Genomic DNA, 15,000 nt, shown 5'->3' with positions numbered 1-15,000 from the left:
CTAATAAATAAAGCCCACTAGATGAAGCCCCCTAGATAAAACTAATAAATAAAACCCAGTAGATGAAGCCCACTAGATAAAACTAATAAATAAAGTCCTCTAGATGAAGCCCACTAGATAAAACTAATAAATAAAGTCCTCTAGATGAAGCCCACTAGATAAAACTAATAAATAAAGCCCACTAGATGAAGCCCCCTAGATAAAACTAATAAATAAAGTCCTCTAGATGAAGCCCCCTAGATAAAACTAATAAATAAAGCCCCCTAGATAAAACTAATAAATAAAGTCCTCTAGATGAAGCCCCCTAGATAAAACTAATAAATAAAGCCCACTAGATGAAGCCCCCTAGATAAAACTAATAAATAAAGTCCTCTAGATGAAGCCCACTAGATAAAACTAATAAATAAAGTCCTCTAGATGAAGCCCACTAGATGAAGCCCACTAGATAAAACTAATAAATAAAGCCCACTAGATGAAGCCCACTAGATAAAACTAATAAATAAAGCCCACTAGATGAAGCCCACTAGATAAAACTAATAAATGAAGCCCACTAGATAAAACTAATAAATAAAGCCCACTAGATGAAGCCCCCTAGATAAAACTAATAAATAAAGTCCTCTAGATGAAGCCCACTAGATAAAACTAATAAATAAAGTCCTCTAGATGAAGCCCACTAGATAAAACTAATAAATGAAGCCCACTAGATAAAGCCCCCTAGATAAAACTAATAAATGAAGCCCACTAGATAAAACTAATAAATAAAGCCCACTAGATGAAGCCCCCTAGATAAAACTAATAAATAAAGCCCACTAGATGAAGCCCACTAGATAAAACTAATAAATGAAGCCCACTAGATAAAACTAATAAATAAAACCCACTAGATGAAGCCCACTAGATAAAACTAATAAATGAAGCCCACTAGATAAAACTAATAAATAAAGTCCTCTAGATGAAGCCCACTAGATAAAACTAATAAATGAAGCCCACTAGATAAAGCCCCCTAGATAAAACTAATAAATGAAGCCCACTAGATAAAACTAATAAATAAAGTCCTCTAGATGAAGCCCACTAGATAAAACTAATAAATAAAACCCACTAGATGAAGCCCCCTAGATAAAACTAATAAATAAAGTCCTCTAGATGAAGCCCACTAGATAAAACTAATAAATAAAGCCCACTAGATAAAACTAATAAATAAAGCCCACTAGATAAAACTAATAAATAAAGCCCACTAGATAAAACTAATAAATAAAGCCCACTAGATGAAGCCCACTAGATAAAACTAATAAATGAAGCCCGCTAGATGAAACTAATAAATAAAGTCCTCTAGATGAAGCCCACTAGATGAAGCCCCCTAGATAAAACTAATTAATAAAGCCCACTAGATGAAGCCCCCTAGATAAAACTAATAAATGAAGCTCACTAGATGAAGTCCACTAGATAAAACTAATAAATGAAGCCCACTAGATGAAGCCCACTAGATAAAACTAATAAATGAAGCCCACTAGATGAAGCCCACTAGATAAAACTAATAAATAAAGTCCTCTAGATGAAGCCCACTAGATGAAGCCCACTAGATGAAGCCCCCTAGATAAAACTAATAAATGAAGCCCGCTAGATGAAGTCCCCTACATGAAGTCCTACTAGATGAAGCCCACTAGAGCCCCCTACATAAAGTCATTAAAATGAAGCCCCCTACATACACCACCCTAGACTAATTGCCTCAGATGAAGTCCCCTAGACAAAGTGCCCTAGATGAGATGATTGAGGATGAGAGGATCCTACATGAAGTCGTTAAAATATAGTCCCCTAGTTGAAACCCACTAGATGAAGCACATTAGATGATGAGATGATGAAGTCTCCTAGATGAAGTCCCCTACTCTGACACATTGTATATAGAGCTCAGTGCTGCCTTTATAATGAAGGGGTTGTGATTGGTCAGGAGGGCGGTCAATCATTTCATCTAAACAGGTGATATTTGGTGTGTGTGTGTGTGTGTAGATAAATCGCCTCATTTCCTGCGGCTGGGGGATGTGGAGGTGAACGCAGGACAGAACGCTACGTTTCAGTGCATCGCCACCGTGAGGGACGCCGTCAATAACAAACTCTGGCTCCAGGTACGAGAAAAAAATGATTTTAATTTAAAAATATTCATTAAAAGTATCAAATAAATCACAAGACAAATAACGGCTTAAAGAGGGAGTCTTCATCTTTATGGTTTTGGTTTTTAAAAAAAAAAAAAGAAAAAGAAAAATGAAATGAAAAAAAGAACTTTTTTTTTTATAAAACAAAAAAACATCTATAGATGGATAACATTTACTTTTATTTTATATGAATAAAAAATAAAAGAAATGAGTAAAATGTAAATTGATAAAAAAAAGTTATAAAAGAAATCTTCCTCTTTTAAAAGAAAATGTAAATAAACAAGCTCTATTCAGCTTCAGATAAAGCATTAAAAATTAAATAGGGATATGATTAAATAATTAAGATATAATGTAAAATAAAAATAAAATAAATTAAAAAAAGGAAAATAATTGAATAAATTAAAAATTAAAGGGAAAATGAATTTGAATGACAACATCCAAAAAGGGAAAAAAAGAATAAATAAATAACTTAATAAATAAAAAACAAATTATTAGCTGAAAATACTGAAAAAGTACATGAAAAAATCAAATAAATTGAATTAAGCAATTAAATAAATTGTATATATTTGATATATAAACATCAGTTGTTTTTACAAGGTGTGTTAAAAGTAAAAAAAGAAAAAAGTGAGATGCATTTATTTTATATTTCCTGAATAAAGTCACTGAGTGAAACAGAGGCAGAGTTCATCATGTATTTGTGTTTATTACACTGTTAATAGTTCTGTGTGTATATGAATGTGTGTATGTGTGTGTATATGAATGTGTGTATGTGTGTGTATCTGAATGTGTGTGTGTGTGTATCTGAATGTGTGTATGTGTGTGTATCTGAATGTGTGTGTGTGTGTATCTGAATGTGTGTGTGTGTGTATCTGAATGTGTGTATGTGTGTGTATATGAATGTGTGTATGTGTGTGTATCTGAATGTGTGTGTGTGTGTATCTGAATGTGTGTATGTGTGTGTATCTGAATGTGTGTGTGTGTGTATCTGAATGTGTGTGTGTATCTGAATGTGTGTATGTGTGTGTATATGAATGTGTGTATGTGTGTATATGAATGTGTGTGTGTGTGTATCTGAATGTGTGTATGTGTGTGTATATGAATGTGTGTGTGTGTGTATATGAATGTGTGTGTGTGTGTATCTGAATGTGTGTATGTGTGTGTATCTGAATGTGTGTGTGTATCTGAATGTGTGTATGTGTGTGTATATGAATGTGTGTATGTGTGTATATGAATGTGTGTGTGTGTGTATCTGAATGTGTGTGTGTGTGTATCTGAATGTGTGTGTGTGTGTGTATCTGAATGTGTGTGTGTATCTGAATGTGTGTATGTGTGTGTATATGAATGTGTGTATGTGTGTGTATCTGAATGTGTGTGTGTGTGTATCTGAATGTGTGTATGTGTGTGTATCTGAATGTGTGTGTGTGTGTATCTGAATGTGTGTGTGTGTGTATCTGAATGTGTGTATGTGTGTGTATCTGAATGTGTGTGTGTGTGTATCTGAATGTGTGTATGTGTGTGTATCTGAATGTGTGTATGTGTGTGTATCTGAATGTGTGTGTGTGTGTATCTGAATGTGTGTATGTGTGTGTATCTGAATGTGTGTGTGTATCTGAATGTGTGTATGTGTGTGTATATGAATGTGTGTATGTGTGTATATGAATGTGTGTGTGTGTGTATCTGAATGTGTGTATGTGTGTGTATATGAATGTGTGTGTGTGTGTATCTGAATGTGTGTGTGTATCTGAATGTGTGTATGTGTGTGTATATGAATGTGTGTATGTGTGTATATGAATGTGTGTGTGTGTGTATCTGAATGTGTGTGTGTGTGTATCTGAATGTGTGTGTGTGTGTGTATCTGAATGTGTGTGTGTATCTGAATGTGTGTATGTGTGTGTGTATATGAATGTGTGTATGTGTGTATCTGAATGTGTGTGTGTATCTGAATGTGTGTATGTGTGTATATGAATGTGTGTGTGTGTGTATCTGAATGTGTGTGTGTATATGAATGTGTGTATGTGTGTATATGAATGTGTGTGTGTGTGTATCTGAATGTGTGTATGTGTGTGTATATGAATGTGTGTGTGTGTGTATCTGAATGTGTGTGTGTATCTGAATGTGTGTATGTGTGTGTATATGAATGTGTGTATGTGTGTATATGAATGTGTGTGTGTGTGTATCTGAATGTGTGTGTGTGTGTATCTGAATGTGTGTATGTGTGTGTATCTGAATGTGTGTGTGTGTGTATCTGAATGTGTGTATGTGTGTATATGAATGTGTGTGTGTGTGTATCTGAATGTGTGTGTGTGTGTATCTGAATGTGTGTGTGTATATGAATGTGTATGTGTGTGTATATGAATATGTGTATGTGTGTATATGAATGTGTGTATGTGTGTATATGAATGTGTGTATATGAATGTGTGTGTGTGTTTATATGAATGTGTGTATGTGTGTGTATATGAATTTGTGTATATGTGTGTATATGAATGTGTGTATGTGTGTGTATCTGAATGTGTGTGTGTGTGTATCTGAATGTGTGTATGTGTGTGTATCTGAATGTGTGTGTGTGTGTATCTGAATGTGTGTATGTGTGTGTATCTGAATGTGTGTATGTGTGTGTATCTGAATGTGTGTATGTGTGTGTATATGAATGTGTGTATGTGTGTGTATCTGAATGTGTGTGTGTGTGTATCTGAATGTGTGTATGTGTGTGTATCTGAATGTGTGTGTGTATCTGAATGTGTGTATGTGTGTGTATATGAATGTGTGTATGTGTGTATATGAATGTGTGTGTGTGTGTATCTGAATGTGTGTATGTGTGTGTATCTGAATGTGTGTGTGTGTGTATCTGAATGTGTGTATGTGTGTGTATCTGAATGTGTGTATGTGTGTGTATCTGAATGTGTGTATGTGTGTGTATCTGAATGTGTGTGTGTGTGTATCTGAATGTGTGTGTGTGTGTATCTGAATGTGTGTATGTGTGTGTGTGTTTGAATGTGTGTGTGTGTTTGAATGTGTGTGTGTGTGTGTATCTGAATGTGTGTGTGTGTATCTGAATGTGTGTGTGTATCTGAATGTGTGTATGTGTGTATATGAATGTGTGTGTGTGTGTATCTGAATGTGTGTGTGTATATGAATGTGTGTATGTGTGTATATGAATGTGTGTATGTGTGTGTATATGTATGTGTGTGTATGTGTGTGTATATGAATGTGTGTGTGTGTGTATGAATGTGTATGAATGTGTGTATGTGTGTGTATATGAATGTGTGTATGTGTGTGTATCTGAATGTGTGTGTGTGTGTATCTGAATGTGTGTATGTGTGTGTATCTGAATGTGTGTATGTGTGTGTATCTGAATGTGTGTGTGTGTGTATCTGAATGTGTGTATGTGTGTGTATATGAATGTGTGTATGTGTGTATATGAATGTGTGTGTGTGTGTATCTGAATGTGTGTGTGTGTATCTGAATGTGTGTATGTGTGTGTATCTGAATGTGTGTGTGTGTGTATCTGAATGTGTGTATGTGTGTGTATCTGAATGTGTGTATGTGTGTGTATCTGAATGTGTGTATGTGTGTGTATCTGAATGTGTGTGTGTGTGTATCTGAATGTGTGTATGTGTGTGTATCTGAATGTGTGTATGTGTGTGTATCTGAATGTGTGTATGTGTGTGTATATGAATGTGTGTATGTGTGTGTATCTGAATGTGTGTATGTGTGTGTATCTGAATGTGTGTATGTGTGTGTATCTGAATGTGTGTATGTGTGTATGTGTGTGTATATGAATGTGTGTATGTGTGTGTATCTGAATGTGTGTATGTGTGTGTATCTGAATGTGTGTATGTGTGTGTATATGAATGTATGTATGTGTATGTGTGTGTATATGAATGTGTGTATGTGTGTGTATATGAATGTGTGTATGTGTGTGTATCTGAATGTGTGTATGTGTGTGTATCTGAATGTGTGTATGTGTGTATGTGTGTGTATGTGTGTGTATATGAATGTGTATGAATGTGTGTATGTGTGTGTATATGAATGTGTGTATGTGTGTGTATCTGAATGTGTGTATGTGTGTGTATCTGAATGTGTGTATGTGTGTGTATCTGAATGTGTGTATGTGTGTGTATCTGAATGTGTGTGTGTGTGTGTATCTGAATGTGTGTATGTGTGTGTATGTGAATGTGTGTATGTGTGTGTATCTGAATGTGTGTGTGTGTGTATCTGAATGTGTGTATGTGTGTGTATATGAATGTGTGTATGTGTGTATATGAATGTGTGTGTGTGTGTATCTGAATGTGTGTATGTGTGTGTATCTGAATGTGTGTGTGTGTATCTGAATGTGTGTATGTGTGTGTATCTGAATGTGTGTATGTGTGTGTATCTGAATGTGTGTATGTGTGTGTATCTGAATGTGTGTATGTGTGTGTATATGAATGTGTGTATGTGTGTGTATCTGAATGTGTGTATGTGTGTATCTGAATGTGTGTATGTGTGTGTATCTGAATGTGTGTATGTGTGTGTATATGAATGTGTGTATGTGTGTGTATATGAATGTGTGTATGTGTGTGTATCTGAATGTGTGTATGTGTGTGTATCTGAATGTGTGTATGTGTGTGTATCTGAATGTGTGTATGTGTGTGTATATGAATGTGTGTATGTGTGTGTATCTGAATGTGTGTGTGTGTGTATCTGAATGTGTGTATGTGTGTGTATCTGAATGTGTGTATGTGTGTGTATATGAATGTGTGTATGTGTGTGTATATGAATGTGTGTATGTGTGTGTATCTGAATGTGTGTATGTGTGTGTATCTGAATGTGTGTATGTGTGTGTATCTGAATGTGTGTATGTGTGTGTATATGAATGTGTGTATGTGTGTGTATCTGAATGTGTGTATGTGTGTGTATCTGAATGTGTGTATGTGTGTGTATATGAATGTATGTATGTGTATGTGTGTGTATATGAATGTGTGTATGTGTGTGTATATGAATGTGTGTATGTGTGTGTATATGAATGTGTGTATGTGTGTGTATATGAATGTGTGTATGTGTGTGTATGTGTGTGTATATGAATGTGTGTATGTGTGTGTATCTGAATGTGTGTATGTGTGTGTATCTGAATGTGTGTATGTGTGTGTATGTGAATGTGTGTATGTGTGTGTATCTGAATGTGTGTGTGTGTGTATCTGAATGTGTGTATGTGTGTGTATCTGAATGTGTGTATGTGTGTGTATCTGAATGTGTGTATGTGTGTGTATATGAATGTGTGTATGTGTGTGTATCTGAATGTGTGTATGTGTGTGTATCTGAATGTGTGTATGTGTGTGTATCTGAATGTGTGTATGTGTGTATGTGTGTGTATATGAATGTGTGTATGTGTGTGTATCTGAATGTGTGTATGTGTGTGTATCTGAATGTGTGTATGTGTGTGTATATGAATGTATGTATGTGTATGTGTGTGTATATGAATGTGTGTATGTGTGTGTATATGAATGTGTGTATGTGTGTGTATATGAATGTGTGTATGTGTGTGTATCTGAATGTGTGTATGTGTGTGTATCTGAATGTGTGTATGTGTGTATGTGTGTGTATGTGTGTGTATATGAATGTGTATGAATGTGTGTATGTGTGTGTATATGAATGTGTGTATGTGTGTGTATCTGAATGTGTGTATGTGTGTGTATCTGAATGTGTGTATGTGTGTGTATCTGAATGTGTGTATGTGTGTGTATCTGTGTGTGTGTGTGTGTATCTGAATGTGTGTATGTGTGTGTATGTGAATGTGTGTATGTGTGTGTATCTGAATGTGTGTGTGTGTGTGTATCTGAATGTGTGTATGTGTGTGTATATGAATGTGTGTATATGAATGTGTGTGTGTGTGTATCTGAATGTGTGTATGTGTGTGTATCTGAATGTGTGTGTGTGTATCTGAATGTGTGTATGTGTGTGTATCTGAATGTGTGTATGTGTGTGTATCTGAATGTGTGTATGTGTGTGTATCTGAATGTGTGTGTGTGTGTATCTGAATGTGTGTATGTGTGTGTATCTGAATGTGTGTATGTGTGTGTATATGAATGTGTGTATGTGTGTGTATATGAATGTGTGTATGTGTGTGTATATGGGTGTGTGTATATGAATGTGTGTATGTGTGTGTATATGAATGTGTGTATGTGTGTGTATATGAATGTGTGTATGTGTGTGTATATGGGTGTGTGTGTGATCGTGATCAGAGCTGAGTGATAGCTGATAATAAAAATGCCTTGTGCGTTGCCGTGGTAACGAGTGTGTCTGCTGTATGACGAGTGAAAATTAAAAGAGTTCTTGCAGCTTTAATTCGTCTCTCAGAGGAGAGTTCATTCCAGGCGTGTGTGTGTGTGTGTGTGTGTCCATGTGTTCACCTGGATACAGACCTTTATTATTTTTTTTTATTAAAAATTCTGTAAATGACATTTTTTCAATTTGCGGCAGAGCAGAGCCTCCAGCGCTCTTCAACACACAGAGTGTTTGATGTGGAAATGGAACAAAGTCTTCCTCTACTACCGCTTACACATGCGCACACACACACACACACATACACACATACACACACTCTTACACACGCACTCTCACGCACACACATACTCATACTTCCTCCTTAGAGAAAATGGGGTTGTATTTAAAATGGTGGTGATGTACATGTGTTTTTTGGTGTATGATTGTGTGTGTGTGTGTGTAAATGAATGTGTGTGTGTGTTGGTGTATGAATGTGTGTGTGTGTAAATGAATGTGTGTGTGTTGGTGTATGAATGTGTTGGTGTATGAATGTGTGTGTGTGTGTAAATGAATGTGTGTGTGTTGGTGTATGAATGTGTGTGTGTTGGTGTATGATTGTGTGTGTGTATACATGGATGTGTGTGTGTGTGTACTGGTGTGTGTGTGTATATGGATATGTGTGTGTGTGTGTACTGGTGTGTGTGTGTGTATATGGATATGTGTGTGTGTATACTGGTGTGTGTGTGTATATGGATATGTGTGTGTGTGTACTGGTGTGTGTGTGTTTATGGATGTGTGTGTGTGTGTATGAATGTGTGTGTGTATGGATGTGTGTGTGTATGTGTGTGTTTATGGATGTGTGTGTGTTTATGGATGTGTGTGTGTATGGATGTATGTGTGTGTGTATGGATGTGTGTGTGTATGGATGTGTGTGTGTATGTGTGTGTTTATGGATGTGTGTGTGTATGGATGTGTGTATGTGTGTGTTTATGGATGTGTGTGTGTGTTTATGGATGTGTGTGTGTATGGATGTATGTGTGTGTGTATGGATGTGTGTGTGTGTTTATGGATGTGTGTGTGTGTGTGTTTATGGATGTGTGTGTGTGTGTTTATGGATGTGTGTGTGTGTGTGTATGGATGTATGTGTGTGTGTATGGATGTGTGTGTGTTTATGGATGTGTGTGTGTGTTTATGGATGTGTGTGTGTGTGTGTTTATGGATGTGTGTGTGTGTTTATGGATGTGTGTGTGTGTTTATGGATGTGTGTGTGTGTGTATGGATGTATGTGTGTGTGTGTATGGATGTGTGTTTGTGTTTATGGATGTGTGTGTGTCTGTGTGTATGGATGTATGTGTGTGTGTGTATGGATGTGTGTTTGTGTTTATGGATGTGTGTGTGTGTTTATGGATGTGTGTGTGTATGGATGTGTGTGTGTTTATGGATGTGTGTGTGTGTGTGTATGGATGTATGTGTGTGTGTATGGATGTGTGTGTGTGTTTATGGATGTGTGTGTGTGTGTGTACTGGTGTGTGTGTGTATGAATGTGTGTGTGTGTGTATATGGATATGTGTGTGTGTGTGTACTGGTGTGTGTGTGTTTATGGATGTGTGTGTGTGTTTATGGATGTGTGTGTGTATGGATGTGTGTGTGTATGGATGTGTGTGTGTTTATGGATGTGTGTGTGTGTTTATGGATGTGTGTGTGTGTATGGATGTATGTGTGTGTGTATGGATGTATGTGTGTGTGTATGGATGTGTGTGTGTGTGTGTATGGATGTATGTGTGTGTGTTTATGGATGTGTGTGTGTGTTTATGGATGTGTGTGTGTGTGTGTGTGTGTATGGATGTATGTGTGTGTGTGTGTATGGATGTATGTGTGTGTTTATGGATGTGTGTGTGTGTTTATGGATGTGTGTGTGTGTTTATGGATGTGTGTGTGTGTTTATGGATGTGTGTGTGTGTGTGTGTGTGTGTGTATGGATGTATGTGTGTGTATGGATGTGTGTGTGTGTGTATGGATGTGTGTGTGTGTGTGTGTGTGTGTATGGATGTATGTGTGTGTGTGTTTATGGATGTGTGTGTGTGTTTATGGATGTATGTGTGTGTTTATGGATGTGTGTGTGTGTTTATGGATGTGTGTGTGTGTGTGTGTGTGTGTATGGATGTGTGTGTGTGTGTATGGATGTGTGTGTGTGTGTATGGATGTGTGTGTGTGTGTTTATGGATGTGTGTGTGTGTTTATGCATGTGTGTGTGTGTGTGTATGGATGTATGTGTGTGTGTTTATGGATGTGTGTGTGTGTACTGGTGTGTGTGTGTATATGGATATGTGTGTGTGTGTGTGTACTGGTGTGTGTGTGTGTGTATGGATATGTGTGTGTGTACTGGTGTGTGTGTGTTTATGGATGTGTGTGTGTGTGTATGAATATTTGTGTGTGTATATGGATATGTGTGTGTGTGTGTGTACTGGTGTGTGTGTGTATGGATGTATGTGTGTGTGTATGGATGTGTGTGTGTGTGTGTATGAATGTGTGTGTGTGTGTGTGTGTGTACTGGTGTGTGTGTGTATGGATGTATGTGTGTGTGTATGGATGTGTGTGTGTATGTGTGTGTTTATGGATGTGTGTGTGTTTATGGATGTGTGTGTGTGTATGGATGCGTGTGTGTATGGATGTGTGTGTGTTTATGGATGTGTGTGTGTGTTTATGGATGTGTGTGTATGGATGTATGTGTGTGTGTTTATGGATGTGTGTGTGTATGTGTGTGTTTATGGATGTGTGTGTGTGTTTATGGATGTGTGTGTGTGTGTGTGTGTATGGATGTATATGTGTGTGTATGGATGTATGTGTGTGTGTATGGATGTGTGTGTATGGATGTGTGTGTGTATGGATGTGTGTGTGTGTTTATGGATGTGTGTGTGTATGTGTGTGTTTATGGATGTGTGTGTGTTTATGGATGTGTGTGTGTATGGATGTATGTGTGTGTGTTTATGGATGTGTGTGTGTATGTGTGTGTTTATGGATGTGTGTGTGTGTTTATGGATGTGTGTGTGTGTGTGTGTGTATGGATGTATATGTGTGTGTATGGATGTATGTGTGTGTGTATGGATGTGTGTGTGTATGGATGTGTGTGTGTATGTGTGTGTGTTTATGGATGTGTGTGTGTTTATGGATGTGTGTGTGCATGGATGTGTGTGTGTATGGATGTGTGTGTGTATGGATGTGTGTGTGTGTTTATGGATGTGTGTGTATGTGTGTGTTTATGGATGTGTGTGTGTTTATGGATGTGTGTGTGTATGGATGTGTGTGTGTGTTTATGGATGTGTGTGTGTGTTTATGGATGTGTGTGTGTATGGATGTGTGTGTGTGTTTATGGATGTGTGTGTGTGTTTATGGATGTGTGTGTGTGTTTATGGATGTGTGTGTGTGTTTATGGATGTGTGTGTGTGTATGGATGTGTGTGTGTGTATGGATGTGTGTGTGTGTGTATGGATGTGTGTGTGTGTTTATGGATGTGTGTGTGTGTTTATGGATGTGTGTGTGTATGGATGTGTGTGTGTGTTTATGGATGTGTGTGTGTGTTTATGGATGTGTGTGTGTGTTTATGGATGTGTGTGTGTGTTTATGGATGTGTGTGTGTGTTTATGGATGTGTGTGTGTGTTTATGGATGTGTGTGTGTGTTTATGGATGTGTGTTTGTGTGTTTATGGATGTGTGTGTGTGTTTATGGATGTGTGTGTGTGTATGGATGTGTGTGTGTGTATGGATGTGTGTGTGTGTGTGTGGATGTGTGTGTGTGTGTGTGTGTGTGTGGATGTGTGTGTGTGTATGGATGTGTGTGTGTGTTTATGGATGTGTGTGTGTGTATGGATGTGTGTGTGTGTTTATGGATGTGTGTGTGTGTTTATGGATGTGTGTGTGTATGGATGTGTGTGTGTGTTTATGGATGTGTGTGTGTGTTTATGGATGTGTGTGTGTGTTCATGGATGTGTGTGTGTGTGTTTATGGATGTGTGTGTGTGTTTATGGATGTGTGTGTGTGTATGGATGTGTGTGTGTGTTTATGGATGTGTGTGTGTGTATGGATGTGTGTGTGTGTGTATGGATGTGTGTGTGTGTTTATGGATGTGTGTGTGTGTGTGTTTATGGATGTGTGTGTGTGTATGGATGTGTGTGTGTGTTTATGGATGTGTGTGTGTGTATGGATGTGTGTGTGTGTGTATGGATGTGTGTGTTTATGGATGTGTGTGTGTGTATGGATGTATATGTGTGTGTATGGATGTGTGTGTGTGTGTGTATGGATGTGTGTGTGTGTGTATGGATGTGTGTGTGTGTTTATGGATGTGTGTGTGTGTATGGATGTGTGTGTGTGTTTATGGATGTGTGTGTGTGTATGGATGTGTGTGTGTGTTTATGGATGTATGTGTGTGTGTTTATGGATGTGTGTGTGTGTGTATGGATGTATATGTGTGTGTATGGATGTGTGTGTGTGTTTATGGATGTGTGTGTGTGTTTATGGATGTGTGTGTGTGTTTATGGATGTGTCTGTGTGTATGGATGTATATGTGTGTGTATGGATGTGTGTGTGTGTTTATGGATGTGTGTGTGTGTATGGATGTGTGTGTGTGTATGGATGTGTGTGTGTGTATGGATGTGTGTGTATGTTTATGGATGTGTGTGTGTGTTTATGGATGTGTGTGTGTGTATGGATGTGTGTGTGTGTATGGATGTGTGTGTGTGTTTATGGATGTGTGTGTGTGTATGGATGTGTGTGTGTTTATGGATGTGTGTGTGTGTTTATGGATGTGTGTGTGTGTGTGTATGGATGTATGTGTGTGTGTATGGATGTGTGTGTGTGTTTATGGATGTGTGTGTGTGTTTATGGATGTGTGTGTGTATGGATGTGTGTGTGTGTATGGATGTGTGTGTGTGTGTGTATGGATGTGTGTGTGTGTTTATGGATGTGTGTGTGTGTTTATGGATGTGTGTGTGTGTGTGTATGGATGTGTGTGTGTGTATGGATGTGTGTGTGTGTTTATGGATGTGTGTGTGTGTGTGTATGGATGTGTGTGTGTGTATGGATGTGTGTGTGTGTTTATGGATGTGTGTGTGTGTATGGATGTGTGTGTGTGTATGGATGTGTGTGTGTGTTTATGGATGTGTGTGTGTGTATGGATGTGTGTGTGTGTTTATGGATGTGTGTGTGTGTGTATGGATGTGTGTGTGTGTATGGATGTGTGTGTGTGTGTATGGATGTGTGTGTGTGTTTATGGATGTGTGTGTGTGTATGGATGTGTGTGTGTGTTTATGGATGTGTGTGTGTGTGTGTATGGATGTGTGTGTGTGTATGGATGTGTGTGTGTGTTTATGGATGTGTGTGTGTGTATGGATGTGTGTGTGTGTTTATGGATGTGTGTGTGTGTGTATGGATGTGTGTGTGTGTTTATGGATGTGTGTGTGTGTGTATGTGTGTTTGTGAGTGTGTATGGATGTGTGTGTGTGTTTATGGATGTGTGTGTGTGTTTATGGATGTGTGTGTGTGTGTGTATGGATGTGTGTGTGTGTATGGATGTGTGTGTGTGTTTATGGATGTGTGTGTGTGTGTGTATGGATGTGTGTGTGTGTATGGATGTGTGTGTGTGTTTATGGATGTGTGTGTGTGTATGGATGTGTGTGTGTGTATGGATGTGTGTGTGTGTTTATGGATGTGTGTGTGTGTATGGATGTGTGTGTGTGTTTATGGATGTGTGTGTGTGTTTATGGATGTGTGTGTGTGTTTATGGATGTGTGTGTGTGTGTGTATGGATGTGTGTGTGTTTATGGATGTGTGTGTGTGTATGGATGTGTGTGTGTGTATGGATGTGTGTGTGTGTTTATGGATGTGTTTGTGTGTTTATGGATGTGTGTGTGTGTTTATGGATGTGTGTGTGTGTGTGTATGGATGTGTGTGTGTGTATGGATGTGTGTGTGTGTTTATGGATGTGTGTGTGTGTTTATGGATGTGTGTGTGTGTGTGTATGGATGTGTGTGTGTGTTTATGGATGTGTTTGTGTGTTTATGGATGTGTGTGTGTGTTTATGGATGTGTGTGTGTGTATGGATGTGTGTGTGTGTATGGATGTGTGTGTGTGTGTATGGATGTGTGTGTGTGTGTGTGGATGTGTGTGTGTGTGTGTGGATGTGTGTGTGTGTGTGTGTGTGGATGTGTGTGTGTGTATGGATGTGTGTGTGTTTATGGATGTGTGTGTGTTTATGGATGTGTGTGTGTGTTTATGGATGTGTGTGTGTGTTTATGGATGTGTGTGTGTGTGTGTTTATGGATGTGTGTGTTTGTTTATGGATGTGTGTGTGTGTGTGTATGGATGTATGTGTGTGTGTCTGTGTATATCCCACATGTTTACTGTACTGTTCATGAACACGCTTTTAACATCTCTCAACATGTTTATCCACATGTTTATTATCATCTATTACACTTTTATGAACATGTTTATTGACATGTCTATTAACCTGTCAGTTAGCATACCCCTGACACGCCCCCGGACATGCCCCCTGACACGCCCCTGGACACAGCCATGTTTCATTCTGCTGTTATTTTTATTATTTGTGAAAGTTTGATTT

General features: G+C 38.0%; 1 protein-coding gene across 7 annotated transcripts in view; it reads left to right on the top strand.

Moving 5' to 3' along the window:
* Window positions 1-15,000, top strand: part of ptprk (protein tyrosine phosphatase receptor type K) — a 185,983-nt gene that overhangs the window by 81,933 nt on the left and 89,050 nt on the right. For all 7 annotated transcript variants that reach the window (XM_058391220.1, XM_058391221.1, XM_058391222.1 and 4 more), the window contains one exon: window positions 2,002-2,117. In XM_058391220.1, the coding sequence (XP_058247203.1) occupies window positions 2,002-2,117 (116 nt within the window). The remainder of the gene's footprint in view (window positions 1-2,001; window positions 2,118-15,000) is intronic.

The sequence above is a fragment of the Hemibagrus wyckioides genome, linkage group LG06, assembly GCF_019097595.1.
Source record: "Hemibagrus wyckioides isolate EC202008001 linkage group LG06, SWU_Hwy_1.0, whole genome shotgun sequence".
NCBI classification, from domain to species: domain Eukaryota; kingdom Metazoa; phylum Chordata; class Actinopteri; order Siluriformes; family Bagridae; genus Hemibagrus; species Hemibagrus wyckioides.
Note: the sequence above shows the minus strand (reverse complement) of the source record. Positions and strands in the feature narration are given on the sequence as shown.